Source organism: Emydura macquarii, unplaced genomic scaffold (genome assembly GCF_026122565.2).
Source record: "Emydura macquarii macquarii isolate MOO-44397 ecotype Brisbane River unplaced genomic scaffold, CSIRO-AGI_Emac_v2 contig_2897, whole genome shotgun sequence".
Classification (NCBI taxonomy): Eukaryota; Metazoa; Chordata; order Testudines; family Chelidae; genus Emydura; species Emydura macquarii.
This window is the reverse complement of record NW_027133034.1, coordinates 45,399,426-45,426,682: the sequence shown is the minus strand read 5'-3', so window position 1 is coordinate 45,426,682 and position 27,257 is coordinate 45,399,426. Positions and strand designations below refer to the sequence as shown.

The 27,257-nt window shown below is 39.5% G+C and overlaps 1 protein-coding gene across 1 annotated transcript in view; it reads left to right on the top strand.

Moving 5' to 3' along the window:
• The first annotated feature begins 18,718 nt into the window (after positions 1-18,718).
• RASGRF2 (Ras protein specific guanine nucleotide releasing factor 2) overlaps positions 18,719-27,257 on the top strand; it is a 183,517-nt gene continuing 174,978 nt past the window's right edge. Inside the window, exon 1 of the mRNA XM_067568794.1 lies at positions 18,719-20,041. Coding sequence (XP_067424895.1) covers positions 19,757-20,041 — 285 coding nt within the window. The 5' untranslated portion in view covers positions 18,719-19,756. The remainder of the gene's footprint in view (positions 20,042-27,257) is intronic.

Below are 27,257 nucleotides of genomic sequence, written 5' to 3'. Positions count from 1 at the left end.
GCTGCAGAAGGATTTTGTCACAAAAATATATAATGAATATATTGATTATGACTGTCACACAAAGCCAAAATTCTTCATTGCTATGTCTCTCCCTACTTCAAAGCATTAAATCTCACAATCCCAGGAAACAGTGTAAACAGGGCACTTAAAAGGATTCATATTTTTTACTCCATAGGAAGTGTTCATAGAGGTAAAGGGGAGACTAACCATTTTCTTTTAGCATATTAGACTGCAGAATCTTATAATTTATCTAAAATGGTTAACAGCTGCGATGGACTATACAAAAGAGTCTCAATTTAGAAACATTGTCAAGAACAGCTTTTAATGCTTCCACAAATAGACTTCTATTGATTTCTTCAAAGAGCAAAGAACACATTCTATCAAACTGCTGCTTATCAAGCCATAGTAGATTTCACTGTAATTGAGCTACAGATCAAATTTATTTTAACAAAATCAGTTAAAATCTGTCAGGCTGTTATATAGTGTACAATAGTTAGTCTCAGGAACTGAGTTCAGATGCTTCTGCCAAATTCTAGGCAAAAACAAAACACAAACACTTCCTCCCTTACATTTAACCAAACAAATGAAAACTCCACACTATAGCCTGGGAACAGGTTGTCCCCTCTTCTTATGCAAGCAAAGAGGAACTCTGTTCTGCATAGACTCTTTGGTTTTTGGAAGGGATGATTTTGCTTCCTTCTGCACCAGTCCTCACTCCTGGGGATCCTACAGAAACTTCTCTGCAGAGACTTTGTGCACCTGGTGCCCAGCTGCACAGTAGTAGCTGCTCTTAGTGATGCTATCCACTGCACCTCTGCTATATTTCCATGCAGAAATCTCGTCTGGAGTTAATATAGCTTGGAGTTATACTAAATCCCTTTAGATCCTCTCTACAGCTGCTACCATTCAGCTGCAGGAGGGACCCATTCAATAGCAGCAGGGCTCCTTCAGAGGCTATGCTGACAAAGGGATTGATGGGGGCACCCCGTGGATTAGTGCAGAGCCATGAGGCTGGCTCCTGTATCTGTGACTTTAAGGATCTCTTTTGCTTGGGTCCCTAGAAGCTAAAAGGTTATGAGGCCTTGCCCTGTTAACTTCACAGCATCCCCTCCCCCAAACACTTTCCCTTTGAGGTGTGCTGTTCAGGAGAATAAACGGGGGGGCACTGTATAGTGTTTCTTGCCTGTGATTCCTCTCCTTTGAATTTCTTGTCTGCGGGGGTGACCTGTTCTTCACTAACTTTAAATTGGACTCTATCCTTTTTTGATTTCTCAGTGCTCAAAAATAAAATATGTTGATGCAAGTTTTTCATTCTGCAACATAAACATTGTTCTGATCATTAACGTTTCCATTCCCATCACACAGCTACATAGAATAATCTTTTCCCAATGCAGTAAGAGTAATAAAAAGCAAAGCAAAGAAACTGGCATAACCAGCCATGCATAACCAGACTCACTAGTTAATGTTAATTTAGGGGTGGACTCAAGCAGAAGACAGGCCCCAGCATGCACAGGTGATTCTGGTGGACCAAGATTGGATGGGGGTCTCAGCGAAGTGTGGGAGTCTATCACAGGGAATTGGGAGCTGAAAGAGAATTGGCACAGCATGGGCATCACCACGCACCCCCTTTCTGGCCCACCTCCTACCTGCTATCAGCCAGTTGTCAATAGCTGCACCATCAGACTTAGTGCAGTCTGCAGGCTACCAGCACACAGAGGAAGAAGAAACTCCCTTGCCCAGTTCAATGGAGCATCAAGCTCATTTCTGGTCATGTCAGAAGAGAACACAGCCTAGGCTAGATTATTATTATATTGGGGCAAAAGTTCATTCATGCTAAACATGCAGTTGCTCGGATGAATTTGCTTTCTTCAAACTTTACCACCTGTTTGTTCTGTTTTGTGAGTAGGTTCTAGTCAATTAGTACATGCAGCACTATTTCATCAGCAAGTCCCTGGTAGTTGTTGCTTTATTAGATCTATTCTCTATATCCTATCGCTCAAGGTGAATATATTTTAGAGCCCCATTAAGTTTCCTCTGGCTGCACTGATGTACAGAAGCTCTTATGGAGTTTTGTGAGCCTTTCAACTCACGTTGAATTATCACTTTTTTTCTGGTACATTTTCTACTTACATCACTTGGCAGAAGCCTTGAGATATCAAGGTATAGAATTTTAGTTCATGCCAAACTATTCCTTCAGTTTTTCTTGTGGTTACATCACTATGAAGATAATTGGTAGTTTGCTTATCACTGTTGTACTGTACACCCTCTTAACAAATTGCATTGTCTTTTACAGTATTTCAGCAGGGCCGGTTTTACTATTTGTGGCGTCCCAAGGGAGTGAACAAGCTGTGAAAAACCTTCCCCTTCATTTCCACTGCAGAGTGAGTGGTGAGTTTCTTTACTCTCTGGCCCAATGACACCAAAGAAGTTAACACAGTCTGGGAGTTGCTGATTTACGCAAGCCTGCACGCCTGCAAGCCCTCAAAAAGCAGGTCCCAAACAACTCCTGGGCATAGCTGTAACTAACTGACCCAGATTTGTAGATAGTTTCCAAAGTAGAAGAAAGAAATTCCTAGTGGGGCTACAACTATACTTTCCAATGAAAGCAGAAACAGAAAATCTTTGTTGCGCCTAAATTACAAACGAGCTTATTTTCACAGTTTAAAATGTATATAATCTTGCCAACTTCACCAACTCTTTACTCGGTTGCAGAATATAGATATTGGAGTATGAACTACTTGTCCTGCAATTCTGAAGCTGACCTTAATGTATTAATCATTTCTTATCATAATGGTATTTGGATATGTTTAATTGTACTCTAATGGTTTTTTGGAAGTAAGCTTGAAACGTCCATTCTCCTGTTCGGAATTCTTGGTAATCACAGCTCATAAAATGTACCTTAGACTTTATAATATCTCTTATCTAGAAGATAATCTCTATAAGAGAACCAATTTTCTTAAGCTGCCATAGGAACATTTTAGTGATAACGTCAATGTGGGTTTTTGCCAGATTACAAATGGAGCGTGAGTTTTTGTATTTGACCTGCTCTTACTTGACTGAAGTTAGATGCGACTTCGAACACCAGCAGGAATCTGCATACAGTAATTAATTATATTGTTTTAAAAATAGTTATATATATACAGCTGTTTTTTTTTTTTTTTTCCCCACAGAATAGAGTACAGTTTTTCATGGAACAAAATGGGAGATTTTTACAGGACACTTAAGTTTCATAAACACGTATTTAATTACCTGTATTAACCAAATAATGCTTTATACAGTGCTAGAAAAGTTTCAATATAGAACTAAAGAAGAAAACAAAAAATTTTGGATTTTTTATTTTGTTAGATCTTTACGTTGCCTGCAGGATCACCCAAAGAAAAAGGAAGAAAGAAGCTCGCTCTCTGTCTGGAAGATACCAGAGCAAGGAGGCATGGGCAAGTAGGAAAGCTGGTTTCCCTAACTGTTTCTGGCTGTGCTGGGAGTGAGATTGATATGGGTTTTGTTAAATGTTGCCACTAATAAGCATACGAAAGAACTTGAGAGATAGAAATCTGATAAAGATAACTGATGACTTATTGGTGACTCCTGATGGAGAGGTTAAATTTCAAATGTGGAAATTTTTTCTATACTCAGTGACCCATAATGAATGAATGCACTACATGTCTAGATTCTAGCTGAGCCAGAGTCAGACCTTTGTTACCATGACAGTATTCAGATATATCAAGTAACATGTACATGATATGTTAGATATGAGGGGTTTTATCTGATATAGGACTCTATTACTCTCCTCCCCATCAGACCCCAAAATAGGTGTACGAGAACAGGCAGAGCGACCACAATCTATTTGAATTTGATTCCTTTTGTTAAATTGGACAACCTGCCCCACCAGAAGGCTCTGACCAAGCCAGTGTATAGCACAGGCAGGGCTAAACCAAGTGAGGGGAGGGCCCCTCCGTGCCAACTAGGACATGTCCTGTTTCTGGAGAGCCTCTGCCAGCAGCAGCACTACTTTACTGCGCATGGATGGGATAGTGGTACTGCTACTTGCCCTCTGCTGAGAGTGAATGCCTTGGCCAGTGCAGCTGCCTCCAGAGACACTAGAGCAGCGGTTCCCAACCTTTTTGGCTCAAGGGCCACAGATATCATTTTTACAACTCTGAAGGGACCCCAGTCTCTTCCAGCAGCTCTCCCCCGCCAACTGCAGCCAGACAGAACAGCCTCCTTGCTGATCTCCCATCCCCCTGGCTGCAGCAGGAAAACTGCACACGTCCTGTAGCCCCGTGTGCTACACCTGGGTCCCTAGGCAGTGGCTCCCTTCTTCAGCCAGGACGACAGAATATCAGTGCTCCCCTCCCTCTGGCTCCAGCAGGGACCCCAGCACCTAGAGACCCAGGCGGAGTTCTTTGCCGTGCTCCCTGCTACAGCCAGGGGGAGGAGAGCACTGATCTCCCATCCCCTTGGCTGCAGCAAGGAGCCTGCTCCGATCTTGTAGCCCTGTGGGAACGCGCTCCGCCTGGGTCCTTAGGCAGCAGCCCCTTTCTGCACCCAGCAGGAGGGAAGCAGCAGGCCACTCTGAAAGACTTCACAGGCCACTTTTGGGCTACAGGCTGGGAACCACTGCACTAGAGTGTGTACATTGCACCACCACACACTCAGAGGAGTGCCTGTAGTCCAGCTTCTCCACACTGACCTACAACTATCCCACAATGAAAGGGGTGGTTTGTTCTCCAGGCCAGCTCAGTCCTAGACCTCTTTGAATAGGGGAGCCACATGTAAAGGAAAAATAATTGCCACTGTATGTGAACATTACTTTGCAGTCATAGCCCAAGAAATTTTATAATGATTCATTCATCTGAGGAGGAGGAAAGTTATTTCCTCAGATTTTGTTTACATATGAGACATGTTTTATTGCATTATGGAATTTATTTTGTCCAAATTCACTCCCTTATTTATCTCCATTGACTTCAGTTTTCCCTTTTGAAGTACTTTTATTTTTAGGAAATAGCTGCCTTTTCCATAAACTCTACTTTCAGCATAAACTTGCATCATAATTGATTATAACAAAATATATGTCCTGGAATAAACTGGAGTTTTTTAACATTAATTTTCCTATTCAGTCTTGACAGGAAGAACAACAATGAGCACAGCCGGAAATATGTGCGTAGATTTTTTTGTTTGCATTGATTAATGAGAGAGATTAGAGGGTGTTTTAAATGAGGAAGAATAAACAGGGCATTAAGAGCATTCTTGATATTTCCTAAATATTTTCCCTAGGAAGTGTTTTGTTGCTGGTTTGTATTAACATATCTTGGAGGAAAATTAGAATGGCTGCCATGACTACAACAAAAAAATACAAAAAGTCAATTAGACTAATGTGCTGGCACTTCATTATGGTTTTATTTCTTCCTCTGCTACCCACCTTCATGCTTCCCTTCTAATTTTTTAAATACCTTTGTGCTACTTGCTTTAATAGCTGTTTTGATACTCAGTAATGAATAAAATACATTGATATATATTTATTTATAAGCTGAATTCCAGTAGGGCCTACGATGTACTTAGTCATTGTCTCACAGAGTTTACAATTTAAGGTGTCACTTGGTGGCCATCACTGCATCCCACCTTCAACCATGCGCCGCCACACCCAGTTCCAGTCAAGGAGGTTTATTCTTTTATAACAAAGGTTAAACAAACAGAACAGTCTTAAGTCAGTACCTTACCCCAAGCTTCAGGGCCACCCTCCCAGGGGTCTCTGGTAGTCCAGCTCCTGGCAGCTTCCTAGCCTCAGTCAGTTTTGTTTCCCTCTTGGACCAGCAGCTGTGGGCTGAGTCCTGGCCCCCCTTGCTCCAGGGACTTACCACAGGAGTTTGCTCCTCTCCAATGTGGCCTTTGCTGTCTAGGGCTCAACCTTCCTCCCCAGCTGCCTACTAGTAGCCCTTTATATAGGCCCAGGTGTAGTCCTGCCCTCTTTAATTAGCTGGATTAGGCTCACCTGCTCTAGTCCAGGGGGGGCTAGGCTCAGTCTATCCACAGAGACAAGCTACCCTGTGACATATAACCCCTGCCCGCCCAGGGAAATTTTTTTTTCCCTTCTTGTGAGGTGCCCCTCAGGCAACTCTCACCTATCTCACTGCAACATGTCTTTCTGCCCTGACATTCTGCAATATCAGTTATTACAACATTTCAGGGTCTGAAACTTTCTTAAACTTAACCAAAATACTGCCTTCAGTAGTTTAACATAATAACATTTCCCATCATTTTTCACAAGTACTGCCTAGCCACAGAGTGTTCTCCAAGTCCTATAGACCATAGCCAGGTCCCCCTTTCTGAAGCACAAATTCTTGGTCCCATTCAATCTGAGTTTTATGCAGTAGGGCCAGGGTCACATACAGAATCTCAGTATAAGACACCTCTGAAATGTTCATAACTCTGAACAAAACGTTATGGTTGTTCTTTCAAAAGTTAACAACTGAACATTGATTTAATACAGCTTTGAAACTTTATTATGCAAAAGAAAAAGGCTGCTTTTAACCATCTTAATTTAAATAATAGAATCATAGAAGATTAGGGTTTGAAGGACCTCAGGAGGTCATCTAGTCCAAAACCCTGCTTAAAGCAGGACCAACTCCAACTAAATCATCCCAGCCAGGACTTTGTCAAGCCAGGCCTGAAAAACCTCTAAGGATGGAGATTCCACCACCTCCCTACGAAATCCATTCCAGTGCTTCAGCAGCCTCCTAGTGAAAAAGCTTTTCCTAATATCTAACCTCGACCTCCCCCATTGCAACTTGAGACCATTGCTTCTTGTTCTATCATCTGCAACCACTGAGAACAGCCTAGCTCCATCCTCTTCGGAACCCCCCTTCAGGTAGTTTAAGGCTGTTATCAAATCCCCCCTCACTTTTCTCTTCTGCAGACTAAATAAGCCCAGTTCCCTCAGCCTCTCCTCATAAGTCGTGCCCCAGCCCTGTAATCATTTTCGTTGCCCTCTGCTGGACTCTCTCCTATTTGTCCACATCCTTTCCATAATGGGGGCCCCAAAATTGGACACAATACTCCAGATGTTGCCTCACCAGTGCCGAATAGTGGGGCATAATCACTTCCCTCAATCTGGTGTCAGTGTTCCTAGTAATGCAGCCCAATTTCTTGGTTAGCCTTCTCGGCAACAAGGGCACACTGTTGACTCGTATCCAGCTTCTTGTCCACTGTAACACCCTGCCTTTTCTGCAGAACTGCTGCTTTGCCAGTTGGTCCCCAGTCTGTAGCTGTGCATGGGATTCTTCCGTCCTAAGTGCAGGACTCTGCACTTGTCCTTGTTGAACCGCATCAGATTTCTTTTGGCCCAATCCTAAAATTTGTCTAGGTCACTCTGTATCCTATCCCTGCCCTCCAGCATATCTACCACTCCCCCCTGATTAGTGTCATCCACAAACTTGCTGAGGGTGCAATCCACCCCATCCTCCAGATCATTAATGAAGATGTTAAACAAAACCACATGGCTGCCAACTAGACATTAAGCCATTGATCACTACCTGTTGAGCCCTATGATTTAGCCAGCTTTCTATCCACCTTATAGTCCATTCATCCAACCCATACTCCAACCATCAGGAACTGTGCCTTTCAGTCTGCCCAAGTTGATTCGTCCCAGTCTGCTGCCTTTACCATGTCCTCAGATGTCCAGAGGACGGCCTCATGGTCATCTTCTGGTCTGAGCTTCATCAGGCCTAGAGTTCAACTATCATTAACAGGTGTGACATGGGTCAACCATTTCTGTATCCCCTCCTGTTCTTTGGAATGGACTTCTTGTCACCTCTGTTGTGCAGCGAAGTGGGCCTCCTGCTGATTTTTCCATCAGCTGTATCATCAGGGCCTGCATCTGCTGTTGCTGCTGCTCTTGATGTTGTTGCATAGCAGTTATCTGCTGCTGCTGTCCTGCCACTAACAGGCAGATCACCTCCTTCATCTTTCTCCTTAGTCTCGGGGTGGGCTGGGATCCCATGTCTAGTACCACATGTCAGTGGGTAGATGCCATTGCACCCTGCCTCGAAGTATGTGCTGCCATGCCCAGTCCCAGTCAAGGAAGTTTATTCTTTTATATCAAAGGTTGAACAAACAAACAGAACAATCGTAATTCAATACCTGACCCCAGGTTTCATGGCCACCCCTCCCAGGTGTCTCTGGCATTCCAGCTCCTGGCAGTTTCCTAGGATCAGTCAGGTCTGCTCCCCACTTGGAGCAGCAGCCATGGGCTTGATTCCCTGAGTCACTGAGCACCTCGCCCCCCTTACATCAGGGGTTCACCAGAGGAGTTAGCTCCATTCCAGTGTAGCCCTTGTTGCCCAGGGCTCTGCCTGTCTCAGTCCTTCCTCCCCAGTTGGCTACTAGTAGCCCTTTATAGGCCCAAGTGTAGCTGAGTCCTCTTTAATTAGTTTGATTAGTCCAAGGGAGCTGGGCTCAGTCTATCCACAGAAACCAGCTACCCTGTGACAGAAGGGAAGCAATGAAAAGTGTGGCGAGTGATACACGTTTTCTGTGCCATATATATATATTATTTAATAAATACACATCAGCCATACCAGACTGCTCCTCAACTTATCCAGATGAGATGGCCAATTTCTTTCAGGTGTTTCAGAAGAGGTAGGTCTGGAATTGAGAGTAATGGGTTTAGGGATTATGAAAACATCTTTTTTTAGATATTATTAATATATGGAATGATTAAAATCAACAGATCTGTAAATGACACATTCAAATGTGGTCAAGCTTCTATCATGATAATAAAGTCTATTCACTCAATAGAGAGCAAGATGTACATTGCACATGAAAAAATATAAGCAACTATGGGGAGAGTATAAAATCAGTCTATTTGGATGGATGCATGCCACTTAGGACTAATTCCCGCAACTAGAGGAAATGGAATAGAAAAATCAATTAGCATATTCTTAGCATATATTTGTTTTCAAGAAGCTCCAATCTCCTGTCTTTTTAAGTATTGTTTCATTAATAACTTAATATAGGAGAAGGTTAGAGGGACAGGGTTAGAGTCACTTGAGTAAGGTCAGTGACATGTGAAATACAACTCCATGCACAACCTAAGGTGGGTTCCCCACAAGGGAGAGGAGGTGACCTGTTCGCTTAGGGTATTCACCAGAGGAAAACCGCTGTAAATTGGAGATGTTGTTCAGTAGATGTACTGAGTCCCTGTGGCCCATTCAATTCTTGCCTTCTCTTCCTGGGCTTCTAACAAGAATAATAAATGTGCTAGTGGATTTGTGTCTACAAGGAACTGGACTGAGACCACTAACTCAGATTACATAGGCCACTGAACAGACACCAAATAGTAATGCATTAAAAATCTGCTCTGATTTTCTCTAGTGTCAATTCTGTGATGGAGAGCAGAATTTGCCCAAATACTGTTTTTTTTGCTGAACTTGAACCAGTGACTTGGGGGTCGAAGACTCTGTTTCCCATTACTAATTCCATGAGCCAGTCAGTCCCCTTCTGTACAAACATTTTAAAAAGTTTTTCTGAAAAGACATTGGCAAACTATTGGTATAGGAAGACTGACAAAAACAATAAATTGGAGTTATGCTCCTTTTCTATATAGAGCCCCAATTTGAAACAGCCAAGATGTTTATTTTTTTCTCTGGTCCTTCCTCAGCCCTGACCTGGGGAATTCTGACAGTTAACTCCTCTATAAAAACGTTTCCAGTAAATTTTCTGTCTGCCATTAGCAACCTATAATCCAGACCTCTCATTTTCCTTTCTCTCAGTTATAGTTCTTGTCAACTTGCATTACAGATAAATAAAACAGAAACATAAAGATGTGCCCTCCGGAAGAAAACTTGCTCAGTTTTACAGGATGAACAAGCTTAATCATATATAATAATTACAATAGTAAGTGATAATAACTATAACATTTTACAATTTTCATTAAACTTATTGGCTGTAACTTTTAAAAAGAAAAATATGAATGAGGAAAAATTTTAAAATGAAAAAAAATATATATAATTCATGTTAAGAAAGGTAAATTATATATATTATGCCATTGGGCATCAAAATCCTTTGAAGCTATTTCTTTTACGTTTTGGATACAGCCTGCCTACTTCCTAAACAGAACCCTAAACAGTCCAGGATCTAGGGAAGAGGTTAAGATATATGTCTGGCCTCCACAGTCAACCTTCAGTATAGCAGAATGAAGCAATATGTAACTCAGAGAGCTCGCTTTTAAACATTCCAATGCTATAAAAGAACTAGACAGTAATCTGGATAAAATAAGTTTATCAAATCTCATAAAACTATTACATAATGTACAGTGTATCAGTTCCAAAACAATGATTCTCTTGGCAAAGTAAAGCCTAGGGCATCATCTGATTGTCCTTCCTAGTTATATGAATAGTATCACTATATCACATCTGTATCTAATATCTATCTATATAACATATAAAATATATGTCAAAGTTGTCATTTCATATATGTCAAAGAATGATTCCACCTTCTGCATAACTCATTGTAATAAATGAAAACAGTATAAATAAAATAAAGAATGATCTTCTGTATTGCCTCCTCCTGTGAATTTGGAAGCACCAGCCAGTCAAACATAAAATACTACAGTTCAGAAACACTAAACATTTTCTTTTAACAAACATAATGGGGCAAATTATTTTGCCATTGACTTTCCTATTATAGATTCAGAAGGAACAAATTTAAAAAATAAGCCATGACAACATCTACATTAGCAGAATAGCAGGGCAGTTTTTAGGGTGGGTTCATGCCTTCAAATACCTAGAAGTGTATCAGTGGATTACTGAGGCATACCATGATGTGGCTTATTACAAATAGAATATCAATAATTAATTTTACATTTCATTTTTTACAAGAAATTAAACAGTTTTGCAATGTATACTTGCACTATGAAAACTAGCTAACACAGCAGAGAATAGATTATAAATATTTCTTTGTTACTATTTTGAATATACTTGTTTTGTTACCTTTTTCAATTTTTGTTTAAGGGTCTATGAACTATTTTGTCTCCTTTACCCTTCATCTACCTGCCCATTGAAGTTCTGTCTTGTTTCTATCCTCAGTGGCCTCCAGCCATTTGCAAAATGGTGTTAATTGAGTATCATATCAACCAAAGTATGGAGCACACAGCATGTGTGAGGAGGTTATACTGGAGGAGGGAGCAATATGAATACAGCCCCTGTATCCTTTCCCCATCCTGCAAAAATTCAAACAAAATATTCACCTTGCTTAATCTGTGCTGTCTTTTTAACCCAGACTGCCATGTTCATGTATGGAGTGATAACACTGTGCTCACTTCTTTGTTGCTAGTCCTACATGCTTTCTAAGACATTTTTGTAGTTATACACTTTGTTCTTGGGCATTCTTTACTATACCCTGAAGCCCCAGCTGCATCTGAATACTCTCACAAAATGAATTTCAGTGTATGACAAAATATGAATATACCACAGGCATAAAAAAGCAAGAAATCAGAAACTGCAAATGACCTTGGTGCTATGCATGTACTCTGCAATCTTCGATTTTTGTTAAGAGAAATCCAGTGGATTCCATTTCCCATCAAATGGATTTTTTTCAGTGTATCTCTCTATCTAGCTATAAAGTTAATATTGAAAAGTCTGCTGCTCTACTTCTGAAAGCTACTCAGATACATAATACATTAAATGTTTCTTTCAAGGTGACCATGGGGAATGTTACTTCATTTATCAAACCAATTTCCTTTGAATTTTGCAATCCTTTAGAAGAATATCTGCAGGTTCTCTGTATCAGTATTAAGGCATGTAAATATCACTAATTCTTCCCAGTGATCCTTACTTATTCCACAGGGTACTCACTGTGCTGTGATCTTGGAGAGAGAGGGGGGTAATTTTCAGATTTGCTTTGAAAATCTTTCAGCTATAGGGAGTATTTCTAATGTATTTATTTTCTTATTACTTAGTAGCACAGATCTTGTTAGAACATACAAAAATAATTTGCAATTTGTCTTGGTTCAGATTGAACAAAAACTACTAGTAGTGAAATTTTATCCTGATACAGTATGTTGTTTTCATTCTAAATTTGTTGCCCTAGTTACCAAGTGCCTTCTGATATATTCAGCATTAAAAGTCTATACTGTGCTGTACACTTTACTTAAGAGTTCAGTTGTCACACTGTCTCTATTGACTCACACTGGAGAACTACTTGGATATGTAAAAGTCATGAAATTTGTATTATGCTGTGTCTTTTGAGCAATTAAAGAATCAATTTGAGCTCTCTTCCAGGAATGTTTTTGTGTACATACAATTTCAGACTTTGATTAATTGTAAACTGTAGGAATGAGTTATTTTCTTATTGGAAAGGGTATTAAATTCTTCAAATTACCATGATATAGGGAAAAATTCTCATTGACTTCAAACGCGGGGTCTATCTCATACTTACTCACAATGAGCAGTACCTCACTATGCAAGTTAAAATAACATGGAGATCAATAAGAAAATTTTAAAACATGTTATTTATACAGTGGTTGCATCATGAATGTAAAGTTCAGTTCATACCACATCTACTATATCTATCTTATATTATATTATATAATGTTTGTGTAGTTTTTTATTTAATCTTAGAAAACATTACAAAGATCTAGATGTCTGAGGATACTTAAGCCTTCAGCAGACACGCTGAATACTGGCACTTCAGTTTTAAACTTGGCTAGTGAATCTTTGCTGTCTTTGGAATTATCACAGGAACATGCTGAAATCAGACTTGAACAATTGTCTCCTTCTCACTCCCCCATTTGGAGCTTAATACTGAACTTAAAAAAAGGGTTGGGTGTATAAACACCTCCATACTACAAATGCTAGTTTCCCTCTCAGAAGTAACCTTAGCCTAACCCTCTGACTTTCTAATCACTAATAAAAACAGTAGCAAAGTTGAAGCGAAATGGCGAAAGCTCCCATAGCAGCTTAACAGTACCATTGACTTCATTGGGAAGATGCACTATGCACTATGGGTAAAAGTTAAGGACCTGCAGGATCAAATTGTTATATTGTAACTTCCTAAGGGAAGGGACTTGACTTTTGGTCTGTAAAGCACCTATGAATTCTATAATGCTGTAGAAAGCCTACTGATAGGACTTTCAAATACCCTAAATCACAGTGCATAAGCTGCAGAAATTGCATGATAACATCTAAGGTTGTTTGCAGGGTTGGTGTAGCCATGTTGGTACCAGGATACGAAAGAGACAAGGTGAATGAGGTAATACATTTTACTGGACCAACTTCTGTTGGTTAAAGAGAAAAGCTTTAGAGATTCTTTTCTGTGGAGCTTGAAAACTTGTCTCTTTCACCAATAGAAGTTGGTCCAATAAAAGATATTCACCCATCTTGTGTGTCTCATGTCTATGGTCATTTGTTGCTTGCTCTTTTGCCTGGGTTTATCACTCATAATAATGAAGATAAATGTGGTACATGCTTTTATGACAGCTGTCACCAGTGGTTGCTTTTACACATAGTCTCCATGTTCTTTTTCCTAGGGTGACAGCGAATATTCACTCTTGACATGCTGGATGGTAGTGTTATTTTTGTTATGCAAGTTTCTGTGCAGAGTGAGTTGTGTGATCAGCTGGAGAACTTGGTCTCTGCCTTGGTCTCTAATTAGAGACCATTCCTGAGGCAGAGTTGCTTCATGGGAACTGGACATTGGTGTTGGACTGAAATTGCTGAAAGATGGGATAACCTGCATGCTGTTTGACCACTTCTGTTCCAGTACTGGTGTATATGTGAAGTAGTTATACTTAAAATATACCCAGACTCTGCATCACTAATTCTCCTCCACTGGGAAGCTGAACTACAAAGCCCTGGACATCTGCTACCCAGTTGGTAAAGAGGCAGCAATACCATGAAGGATGGAAAATGAATTAACATGGCATGTTTTGCACAGTGCTTTAAAGTTGATTACCCATGAATTCTTAGGCAATCACAAAAGTGTAGATTAAATAACTAATGCAAAAAGAGTGAATCTCCTCAATTGACATTATTAGCCAGGTACAGTCAAGCAAAAACCTGTGTTTATACACAAAAGGGGAAATATAGAACAAGGTGTCTGAACATTTGAGTTTATCAGGTTATTTCAAGAGGATGCTGCATATAATACATGAAGTACATAATGTAGCATGATTTCAAATCCATCTGCATTATAGGGCACCATAAAATGTTAGCTGAATGTTATGAATCCTTTATACATGGGCCAAAACTTGCTCTCCTTGATCACCTGAGTAGGCCCATTGATATGAGTGGAATGACTCATGTACATAAAATCAGCAGGCTTTGGTCCAATATTCTACTTCTGAGATAAATATTAAGGATGTTCTTATAATAGAAATTTAATTTCTACCAAATAAAGAATTGCATCTGTTAACCAACAATTTTATGAGATCATTTGTACTATCTGTATAATTTTGACTTTTAGAGATGAAGAATGATTTTCTGCAACCATACAAAATGAGAAATGAACAGAAACCAAATTTATAACTTGATGTGACAAAAACTATATAAAACCATGCATAAAAATGATACCAGGTACCACTCTCTTCTGTCATGTTAATAATAAATTATTTGATGATGATCATTTCATTAATCACAACTTTCTCTTCTTCCAGTGCAGCATATCAACCTGAGACCAAAATCCTGTGCATCCTCTGAAAGAAACCCATAATAGGAAGGTACACTTCATTTTCTATTGTCTTTCACCCAGAAGAATCACAAAGCATGTTATATGCTATATATGTGTATCATTTTCCCCATTGCTGGAATGCAGCCACCTCTGGGTTGGAATACAGCAACTGTTTCACAGTGCCAACTACTCTTTTACAACAGTTAAGACAGAAAATGAACAATTGCTTATCCAGTTGAAATTACAATGTGAATTTAGGCACGTGGAGTGTAATTATCCTAGTTGGAATTTGACCAGAACACCAAGGCTAATAACCCTTGTGTTGCAAAAAGTGCCATGAGTCCTTTAATGACCACAAGGATCAGGGACCTTGTCAGCATAATGGCTTTATGGCTAGCCATAAGAACATGCTACTGATCTATCCTCTGGAATAAAAAGTTATTGGAAGCGTCATCCTTAAACCTGAGCAAGTAGACTGAACAGTCTGTAAACAAACTGCAGGATCCAAATAGGAGTAGGAACACCTAGAAACAAGAACTACATAACTCTGCAGGCTAAAAAGCACTCCATCAGACACATTTTTGGGTAAAAATTAATTCAGCCACTCTATGGCCAGTTTCTGTCATTTAAAGCTGGTCCCTTTAATGGTATTACCTCGCCCCTTCCCTCTCCCTCTCTCTCCTCAAAAAAGGTGTCAAATTGCTAGGGTCCAATTTAATCTACTCAAAATGGACTAATTTGTTCCGTAATGTAAGAGCAGGTGCAGGTGAGATTTATTACTGGCTGATTTATTTTGTATCAAATAAGAACTGTTCTTGTTCCAGATTAGCATTTCAGAACTATATATAGAGAGAGTGTATGGGGGGGAGTGTGTGTGGGGGGGTGCTTGGTATCTGATGTTTTTAAAAGATGAAAGATGGAGGTACTGCTGGTAAAAATGTGTTTTGCTTACATTATGGATTCAAGTGTCACAGTTCTCTCATTCTTGAGATGACCTTTCTACCAGAAAAGACACCTTCAACAACTTGTACTCATTTAAAACGTGTCCTTATTTTTTATTTCATTAAAAAAAATACAGTGTGAATAATAGAACTGGCAAGGCAGTGTAGTTCAGTGGATGTGGCACTGGACTGGGACTTGAAAGGTCTTGGTTCTATTTTCAGCTCTACCTCTCAGCCGCTATGTAAACACAGGCAAGTCACTTCACCTCTGGGTGCTTCTGTTTCTCCTCTCACCCTCTGTCTGTCTTGTCTACTTAGATGGTATGACAGTGTGCTCTTACGTTCACCCTTTTTAAAAGTCTATGAAAAATGTTATACAAAGCTCTTTGAGATAGGGACTGTCTCATACTATTTGTTTGTACAGTGTCTATTGCAATGGGGCCATGATCTCAGTTGGGGCTCCTAGGCATCACTGTAGCATGATTATTAATAATAAAACTTTAAAAGCATCTGAGAATGTTCAGCCAGTCATATGTTCACTTAATTGGCAAACTTCCTGACACCACATTTAGGAAATATAGGAAGCTAAATTAGAGGTGATGTGTAAAATGATGTAGTTTATATCAGAAAGTGAGTCCAAAAGTATAGGCTGGTGGATCTTACACCCTGAGGGGCCAGCAAAGAGCAGTGTAGCAGGAAAAGCTAATGAAAGTTAAAGTAGGACCACTACCACCTAATTTAATGTGCACTTTATTCTGTCTCTTCAACATGTAAGCTACACTGACTGACCACTCTTAAGCTTATTTGCATCTACTTTTGGATCTCTTAACGTATTCATACGCATTTCTGAATGTGACCCATGGTTTGTTGGCAAAGAACCACTTCTTTATAATTGGTAAAAGAGAAGTTTTAAAAAATATTTATTAGATATAAAAAAGATAAAAACCTGGATGTGCTTTTGTAAGAATGAAGACACCACAGAAATAAGTAAAGTGGAATTATTGAGAACAGGTATTCATAGTTAATGTAATAAAACAGAACTTTGGAACAGTATAACCACAGTGTCAATTTGATGAACAGCATCATACATTCCTTATTGCAACTCCTGTTGATTGCTTTATGGACAATAAAGTGTCCAACTTTTCTAGTTTAAGAAAAATGTATGTGTACCTAGATCACCATTATGTAGTAATTCAAACTAATTATCAACTGGTTTGGTAGTTAAAATAACTGCTGAATGGGTATAATTTTGGCATTATGTATCTATAGTCTCTTGGTTTGAAAAACTGTATCATGAAGTTCACACTCATGTAAAGGGATTTATTACTGTATACAATGCATGAACTGGGCCTAAAAAATTATACCTAATGTTGGGAATGATGGGGTGTAATTGTAACATTTGTTCATGAAGTGTTTTAATGAACTACATTAGTTTTGGAAAGCCCGAGTTAGCCACAGTCAGATATTTGAAAATGATATCACAGTACAACCTATGTACTCACCTTACTTGATAGCACCCATTAAACCCTAATTTTTACTGTTTTGGCTATTATTTTACCAAGAAAAATGATATTTTATCTGTTTTCACACAGTATTTGAATACTGTGTTAGATAACAAAGATCTGAAATGGTGGGCTTAAATTAAAAGGACACTAACAAGGCCTCAGTCCTGCAGACAAATGCATGTGAGTTATTTCATGCAGAAGTGTAGTCCCATTGACCTATGATCCTTGCACAACCATACCTGATTTCAGTGGAAGTTTTGGGATGTGCTAGGAATGCAGGATTTAAAACCCTTATTATATATCTACAACACCACGGTTTAAAGGGACACTGTCAATTTCAGTGGGATTACTTGCATGCATAAAGTTACTGATGCACATTATTCTTGCAGGATCAAGGCCTTTAAAATTACATTTGTGTGAAGACATTTAATCAACTGTTTTTATGAACAATACCTACGATTACTATAAGTGAAAAGATTAGAGAAAAACGCTTTCTAGTTTTTGTTCATTGGACATCACCTTGTGTATACTCATCTTCATTGTTTTACCCACACAGTCAATGAGAAAGTAAATTTCCCCTTTTGTTTGTGTGAGTCAGTCAAAGGGAAGAGAGGAAACAAACATTTAAAAAAATTGAAATGTAGCTATAAAACCACAAAAATTGAGAGGGAGGGATCATGTAGCTGTAGTGCTTGAAACTACTTAACTTTTTTTTTTTTTTTTTTTTTTTAAGCTAGAAAGATTGAAGTCAATAGTATCCCTTAGAATTGTGGCAGCTATGTAATAAAGACTCCAATCTCACAGTTCTAGCACACCCCAAAACTTCATCTAGAGTCAGGTTTGGTTGTATAAGGAATACACAATGAGGCCCAATGAATAGGATTGTTTAAAGCAGTTGGTGAACACTGAATTCTTTTAGATGGTGGAAGTACTCATATTAATACTGTTTAAATTGCTGTTATGTATTATGTAAAAATGACATGTCAGGAAAAACTGGTTCCTTTATATATGCTTTTTTAAATTGTTACAGGTATTCACTTACCCTCATGTAAAATAAATTGTGCTTTTTGCGGGATTGGAACCTAACATCTCTTTCCTGCAATTGTCTCCCTGTGGCTGGCTCCCTCTCTTTGTAGGGGCCTAGGTCTGCATTTATATATGACACTGCAAGTATGTTCATTGAAAATATTCTTAAAAGTGGTAATTTGAGGTAAAGCTTTTAAGTGTTTTATTTGTGTAGTAGACCGGATTCGGATATAAAACACATTTTACATTCTGAATCCTTTGTTTGTTCAAAACAGGCACCTGGAAAAGAGTACATCTGTAATATCAAAAAGCCATATTTTAAAGAAAAAAACTTCACATTTTTGCTTGCAAGATAAATAGATATTTGTAATGTTTTAAACAAATTGATTTCTGGTAATATTAGGTTTTGAATTTGTCATGAAGTTTTTTTACATTCTAGTTACTCACATATGCATGTAATTATTCACTTTTTAATAATGATTTGCTGTTCTGTTTCTTATGCTATTAAGTTTCTTTAAAAAATGCTAACATAATTTGAAAAATTCCAGTAGCTAGCTTGTGTACATCGTTGTCATTATAGTCATAAGCATTATGTTATTCCCTCAAAAGGAATTGTAGTAGAGAAAGCTCAGGGTCTGATTGTTTTCCATGGGTGTGCTAAGACATTTCATTCTCGCGTGTTGCTGATACGCCCCTCTTAAACCGCTGCAAAGGCAAACAAGAGAGAATCCATGAGCAAATGCGACCAGCACTAAGTATGAGGCAGTTTGCTTGATGGAGTTTTGATACAAATTCAGGTACGGGAGGAAAATGACACATTGCAGCAACGTGCCCGTTAGTGCCACTTCCCTCCGGCGCCGTGGAAATCTGTCTTTTTCTCTCCCTGTCTCTTCGGCTTTCCTATAATTCTCCCTCTCAGCCAGATCGGCTGGATGGAGATAAACCCTCGGAGGAGGCAGACAGGGAGGAGGCAGATCCTCGCGCACAGAGGGAGGGCTAGGGCGCTGCGGCGACTTTGCTCTTTAAATTGGGCTCAAAGCCGATTACAGCTGATCTCCCACGTGATATTTCCCTTTCTGGCTCCCGGCGGAGTTTGCGGGGGGATCCTCGCGGGCTCGGCGCGTCTCTCCCTGCAGCGGGGGCAGCCCGGGCTCCGCGCGCAACTTTGTTGGCCGGAAGGAGCAAGGGAGGGGAGACGCCGCGCGTCCACCCGGCTGCTCAGGATGCTTCGCCCGGCGCCTGAGGGCTAGCGCGAGGCTGTGGCGCGGGGAGCCCCTCGGAGGGGCAGGGGAGCGAGCAGCAGCAGCAGCCCGGAGGAAGCCGCCGCCCCGCGCCCGCGAGGACAGCACCAGCCCTAAGCTCCCCCTCTTCCCCCCAGCGGCCAGGAGCGAGCAGCCGAGGCGCTCACGCCTCTGAGCCGCAGGCGGGAGAGCGGCCCAGCGCCGGTCCCTGCTCCTCGGGGAGCAGCCAAGGGGCGGGCAGGGCGCCAAGGCCGGCAGCTGGCCGCCGGTGCAGGCGCTGCCCATGAGGCACCGTCGCGGCTCGGCGGGGCTGTGAGCGCCCGGCGGCGGCAGTTGCCTTCTGCTGCGCAGGGCGGGAACGGCGGAGGAGGAGGCCGGCACCATGCAGAAGAGTGTGCGCTACAACGAGGGGCACGCCCTGTACCTGGCCCTGCTGGCCCGCAAGGAGGGCACCAAGCGCGGCTACCTGAGCAAGAAGACGGCGGAGACCAGCCGCTGGCACGAGAAGTGGTTCGCGCTCTACCAGAACGTGCTCTTCTACTTCGAGAGCGAGCAGAGCGCCCGGCCCGCCGGCATGTACATGCTGGAGGGCTGCAACTGCGAGCGGGCGCCGGCCCCCAAGGGCGCCTCCGCCGGCAGCGCCAAGGACACGGCGCTGGACAAGCAGGTACCGCCAGCCTCCCCCCGACCCCCCATCCGCCGCGCTCTTCCCAGTCAAGGGGCTTCTCTCTCGTGAGGTCTGTCTGTCTGTCTGTCCCCCGCAATCACCATAGGCGCATCACTCCCCCCCACAGTTGGAGACAAACACCCCGCCCCGCAAGCCACCCTCATCCAGCAGAGCTCCCCCAGCTGTTTCCTTCTGGGCTTTAACAGGGACCGGGAACGCCCGCTGCCATTACTCAGCCCTCCCAGCTGGGTGGAGGGATCACTAAACCCGATCTAACGTAACGGTGTAACTCCGGGCTGGTGAAAAGCATTTGCTTTAGAACTACACTGGGCTGCAACAGGGTGGTTAAAAAAATCAGGAGCATAGGAGCTGCCGTGGCAGAACCAACCTGTGGGTGACTGCTTCAAGAGAAAGAGGCAAGAAATTTTGCCTTGTGCCCTGAAGCATGGGGGTTTATCCCTTCCAAACTTTTTTTTTAAAATTATCTATATATTTTTTTTAAATATAACTCTGGACGTTCTCATTGCCCACATAAACTAGGGCAGAGACATCACCCCTATCTTTTAGTTGTCCCGGCTTCCCAGTAGTTACACTTCCATGTTTTAAACACGATGCCTAAGCATTAAAACATCAGGAACTAATGGAAGTCCATTATTGAGCCATTACAGCTTGGGCACTTCACTGAGAAACTACATATCCAATAGAGCCAGCCTAAATAATTCTGGGACAAGTGTGTCCAATAATGTGTCTGAACCTTAAAACTAATCAGATTCCATCCTTGTGCAATGGCGAACCTGCAGTTCTTTGAGTCACTTTAAACACTGCAAGTTATATAGTGAAATCTGTTTTAAGAAGCTATTGGAAGGACCAAGAAAAATTAGCTCCTTAGTAGACACAGTCAATTTATACCCTGATGCATGCACCATGCAATCCCTAGTTGAAAGGAGTTGTAATGGAGGGTAAGTCAGGCCAATCTTTGTCTAATGTTTTTAAGGCTGAACAAAATTGTAATGGAAATTAAATCAGGAAATTTTAGAATCCACTCCTGTATTTCCTTACTTATGCAAGAAACCCCAGATACTTCAGTGGGATTACTCATGGGAGTGAGGACAACTCATGTATGGTAAGAGTTGCAGGATCTGGTTCATAAAGTGGACATTTCGTAAGCTGTAGGGTGTTGGGTATTTGTTTTTGGCATGTTGTTGAACATCACGTAAATCTTACAAAACAAGGAATAGGAAGACACTGGACTTATGCTACATAGTAATGGATCAGATATTCTACTCTAGACCTCCTCTGTTTTAGGATAATGCGCCTAATGTGAAACTCTGGTGTCCTTTTATATCCTGCTTTGCTGAAGTCTGTGCATTAACCTTGCATGTGGCATGTGCTGATTCATTTCTGCTTGATAAAAGAAATCAAACAGGTGTCAAAATGGTTTGGAGAAGTTTGGTTACTTCCAAAGAGGAAGGTGCTAGGTGAACTGCACCTATTTGTTCTGAGAGAGGAATAAACCTCTCAGCTGATGAAAATTTTCTAGTCTATTTACTTTGTTTAGGATGATAAGTGTGTTAAGAGAGCTAAATTCAGAAAATATCTCCTCTCCTACTGCTTGTCCTAAGTTTCCATTTATTTATAGTCCTTTTGACATATTTTCATGCTTATCTAACTCACTCAACATTCTACAGGTAAAAATATACCTAGTTATACAAATTAACATATACACATGGAGATGATAAATAGAACTCTTTTGCTTACTTCTTTGATGCATTATAATCTTGTCAGGGTAGATAATTGAAGTGTATGGGAATCCTTGGTTCAAATGAACATGTATCTTATTCTTTAGTGCCAGTCTTCTAGTAGGTTTACTGTCTTACTTTTCTATAACTAGTGGTTTTAAAGTGCAGTTAGGCTAATAAAACTATGTGAAAACAGCACCTTTTATATATTTGCTCTTTGGTGACTTTAAGTCATGCTTATTTTACTGATAGAAACAAGTGTTTTTAAAAAAATGCATTTAGCACTACAAAAGGAATACAATTATAGGAGAGCAAGCTGGATTCTATCCTGCTTTAAACATCAACTATTTTGCTAAGTTTTGTCAAAATTGTTTATTGATTTGAGAGGGAGAAAACACAGCTAGAGATTTCACGTTTGCAAGGCTGGCAGTTAGAAAAATTCTCCTTTAGCTTGTAAAATGAACAAACCTGATTATGGAATTATTAAAAATAATAAATATTTAGCCTTATGATATCACTTTATTCACATTAATGTCTTAAAATCATTTTAACCCTCTTCCAAATGTGATAAATATCCATACAGACACAAATGTGTATGTTTTCTAAGAACTATAGTTATATTTTTTCAGTGTGAAATACAACAAAAAAGTATTTGAAAATACATTAAACCAGTACAATGCTTCTGTTTTCTTTTTTTTCCTTTTGAAGCACCTATTTTGATGCACCCATCCTATTAGAGTAAAAAATAACATTGAAAAATATGAGCCCTGTTTTCATAACAGTATAAAGTTATTTGAATCAGATGATAATGAAAGTTCAGCATTTAAACTTTCACTTCCACCTGTGCAAGGCTAGCTTCAAACATGGTTACGTTTTAACCAAAAGTATTTGCTGCTTCCATGAGCAGACAAAATGTTGTATGATGATTTAAAAAGAATAATTTCCCAGGCAGAACCTTGTTCTCCAGAACGGGGAGAAGAGAAGATTTTAAAGAACACCACCTCCTTCAAGAAAAGAGAGTTTACCTTACACACTTAATTTACCTGGCAAGCTTATATATTACAGTGATAGGTGCTATACAGTACCCAAGTTAGACAGCTACTGTGAGGTGTGGGGACAATTTTTTATCCATAATTCATTTATTATAGCTTGCACTTATGCTTTGGTTTGTCTATTTAGATTTCATTTTACTAGGTGATTTAGGGTTAAATCATGTGGATAACTGCAGTAGACGACGAAAAAGAGAAGTTGGAGTATGAGATGTCATGACAAAAATAGTGAGACATCAAAATGAGTAAATATTCTGGAACATTTGAAGGCGGTTGTAATACAATATAAAAATGAGAGCCTTTTGAAAGATTAACTATTTTGCTTCTGAGGAAAATATTTCTATTTAAGTTATTTCACTGGATATTCCATTGAAATAGTTAGAAAGTACGTTCAGTAGCATGGGAAATATGCATTTGTGGTGCATGCAGCACCTCGTGATTTGCAACAACTAGCTGATTAATACATTTATCATTCAGTCAATGAAAGGTGAAGTTACATTATTTTGTCAAATGTACATTGCATTTTCTATCTGTTCTACCACTGTGGATTTTAGAAGATGCATGCAAAAGACGAAACATCTGTTTCCTTTTTCTTTTAGTTATTTTGCATATCCTTTTGGTTTAGAAACTGAATTTAAAGTCTTGTTTGTAGTGTCATGTCCCAGGGAAGATCTTTGGAGTTGCATTTTTACATTTCAGCAGGGAAAATCACTGCTGGTGAATTTCAGCCACCAAATGTTTATGTGCAGATGTGTAAGCACACACTCCCTGACCCCCACCAAAGACAAGCAGCTTAAAGATTTCACATTTTTAACCACTACTAGTGCTGTTAGGCTCTTCCACCAATCTGTCGCAGAGGATTATTACACAAGCACAGTAACTACTGTACAATTTATAGAGTATACTGAATGCCTTCAATTTAATAGTCCATTTTTTATAACTATGTATTAGAGATGTGTAATTGTTTTATTAATTCTGATACAAGTGCATGGAATTTTTATGGCTCTTGCCTAGAGGTAGCAGTGGAAGGAGGGAAAATATTTTTTTAAAATCCAGTTTCAAAACAAATTTAAAAAGTGCAGTTCCTGACTCAATATTAAAGAAATTTTTATAATCCATGAATCAATGGACATTCAGTTTTGTTTATAGATAGCTAATGACTTTTATGGAGCTTTTAACTTCCCCCAACATATTTGAAACTCCAACCTTTGAATTTTTGAAGAGCTTTTTGATAAATAACTTCTGCACATGAGAGTCATTGCCATCTATTAAATCCTATTTTAAAGTAATTTTTAAAACCAGTTTATTTAAAACACAATGATATAGAAATAGTTTAGTTTGTAAACCATCAGTTTTAATGTGAAAATATTACACATTGAAGAGTTTAAAGTCTGATTCAAGTTAAAATGTTTTTTCCCCATCCCCAATAGAACCAAAAGCCATAAACAGGTGCAGCTCCTGGCATGCCAATGCTTCACTATGACAGCAGTTTTGAGAGAAAAATATCTACTTGTGTTTCAGAGGATCTTTAAAGAAAAATGACTTCATATCTGTGGGTGATTGATCTCTTTACAGTTAAAATGAAACACACCCATTCTTCAGTGCCTCATTAGAGAACAGAACTTGTGGTCCAATGAATTCATTCCATTTTGAGAAAGAGGACTTTATGGAAGTATATCTAGTTAAATATAACTTTTTTATTCTAAATAGTCTATATTGGGCCAGGGTCTGTATAATTACAGTTTGTTTTATAACTGTATGTGGTTTAAGCTACACATTTTAAATGTAGTTTTATATTGTTGAAAAAATAGGATCTTATATTTTAAAATTTTAGCCTTTCTATATGATTTAAGAGAACAGGGTTGAATCTTTCCTTGTATGTTTTGTCTGAAATAATCTTCCTTCCACTTAACAAAATTAAATGCAATACTAAGTCTGTGTCCCCACAGATTAACAAAATCCAATTATTTGAATTCTTACTGTTGCGTGTAGCTCTATTTATTTAGTTTTTCTATGCTTCTATTTACAAAGAGCAGAGAATTTCTATGATGTGTGAAAGCTCTTTATTTTAAATACAGTTCCTGAAATAATGAAAAAGGCACATGTCATCAACACGTACTTTACCATGCTCATTTAATGTTTTTAAATATATAAAGTCATATAACACCCATAAAACAGTCAGAAGAGACTATCATAATCAATTGAAAGTCCACCTTTTCAGGTATAGTGTTGTCCATGAGTCTTAAGTCTTTTTTGCCTGTGTGTATCCAGGATAGTTTCCTGGGATGGTCCAAAGCATAGTCCAGGTGGTGTTGCTTATGTTCTAGCAATGTTCTGCTTTATTTAAAAATAAGTTAATTTGGTCTCTCTATGTCAATTAGCCATTGACATGACAGTGATTCATTTGTACCAACAAATATAAAAAGTTAGTGGTAAGGTGATCAGAATGAAAATATTTTTTGGATGGAAAATGAAAGTTATAATTAATTTTTTTCTTTTAATGTATTTGCCTTGCCAAAGGAGGAGCTTATGTTTACCCCAAAAATCTCACTGATTTTTTTTTATTAGTTCTAATGTGGCAGCTGATGTTCCTCACAAGCATTATGGGCTCACTGGACTGTTTGAGTGAGTGGGGATTCTTACATTAGTAAGGGTTTGCAGGATCAGGCCCTTGATATATCCCTAGATATAGATGTCATGGTAGTGAGTGCTGTATAACAGTCTAAATTGTGAGCATTAGTTCACAAAATACATCAATGTAAATTGTTTTAAGAGATACATATTGCAAGTAGCAGCCTAAAAATTAGTTGCTGACGCTGCCATCCATTTAATGCAAGTTACATTACAAGAGGTTGCCTGTGGCTCTTCATGTAGAATTGCAAGTGAACTTACAGTATGCTGCCTGGCCTTCAGGCGACAGGCAGTACAAAAATATAAAAATGTAACCCACATAATCTCGCTATTGATTGTAGAATCTGCACTTTTCTGCTTGGTACATTTATTTTTAACTGAGAATATACTTGTTTGTTTAGAACTTTGAATATTGTTGTATGATGGGAGAATGACTAGGAAAAGTCACACCTAAATCCACCATTGTTTACTAAAACACAAATGTTAAATTTTATCTTTAAATGCTTATTTTTCACACTTAAAAATCAGTGCATCTGCTTTATATCATTACAAATCAGGCTACCTGCTAATATACAATACGATGGGAGCTATGTTTCCAAGAAATTAGTCTAAAGTTAATTAGTAGAAGTCATTAATTTTTAAATAGTTTCCCTTTTCAAAATTAATAGAATTCATATATAATATGTGTAACAATAATAAGTATGGAATCAGAGGATACTGACCCTGTCATGTGATGGGGATATTAACCTTTTGTTACTCTAATCCAGGGGTGGGCAATAATTTTTGCAAAGGGGTCACTCCGCTAATTCTGGTAAGTCTCACAGGCCACAGATGCTGGTGTATCAGGCAGCTTTTGGTCACTCGCTACCCGAACTTGACCGGAAGCAGGAAGTTCGAGTAGTGACTGGCCGAAAGCTGCCTGACGCTCCAGCATAGCGCTTCTGCATGGCGGGCCGGCGAGCTGGATAGAAAAGTTAGACAGGCTGGATCTGGCCCGCGGGCCATATTTTGCCCACCCCTGCTCTAATCCATGTCAAGTGACAAGGGCCAGGAATGTAAGACCAGTCTGTTAGTAGCAATCCTGCATGTCACACTCAGAAGAAAACTAAAATGGAGCAAATGACACCACCTCAATGCCTCTGTTTGGAAAGGAACATAGCAGACTACTAGAGGAGATGGGTCTAGCACTTCCATGTTTTCCTTGAGGGAAGTGGTGTCTCAGCAAAATCAGAGAAGGTGAAATTTTCCACAGTGTTGTATATGGTAAACCCAGGGTCTTTGGATATCTACAATATGTCTAATGAAAACATGAAGAGGAAAACAAACTTCTGGACAGTGTCATTCAAAAATACTTTGATTTCACACAGGAATGTCAATTGGCAAATATGTATTTGCAAAGCTAGTGAAAACTGATTCTTAAACAAAAATGGGAAATACCATTCAGTGAAAATTTGATGCATTTTCATTCTAAAACAGCATATCAAGGCATAAGGACAAACTACAGGTGTCAAGAAATGACAGAGATCAGATTTTGTGATAAATCTAGAGGCAATAACAATACAACACATGTCTACCACGCAAAGTGGTGGTAGTGACATTTTCCTTGATTTTAAAAAAACCACAAAGGTTTTATAAAATGAACACACATTATGAGATTTCACTTCCTAATCGCATTTACTCCTCAAACATAAGGTACATGTTGTTCAAAACAAAAAGCTCATAATTCTCTTAGTAAAACACAAGAACACAATAAACAAGTGCCTAGTCTACTAACTAGTTAGACCCTATCAATATTTT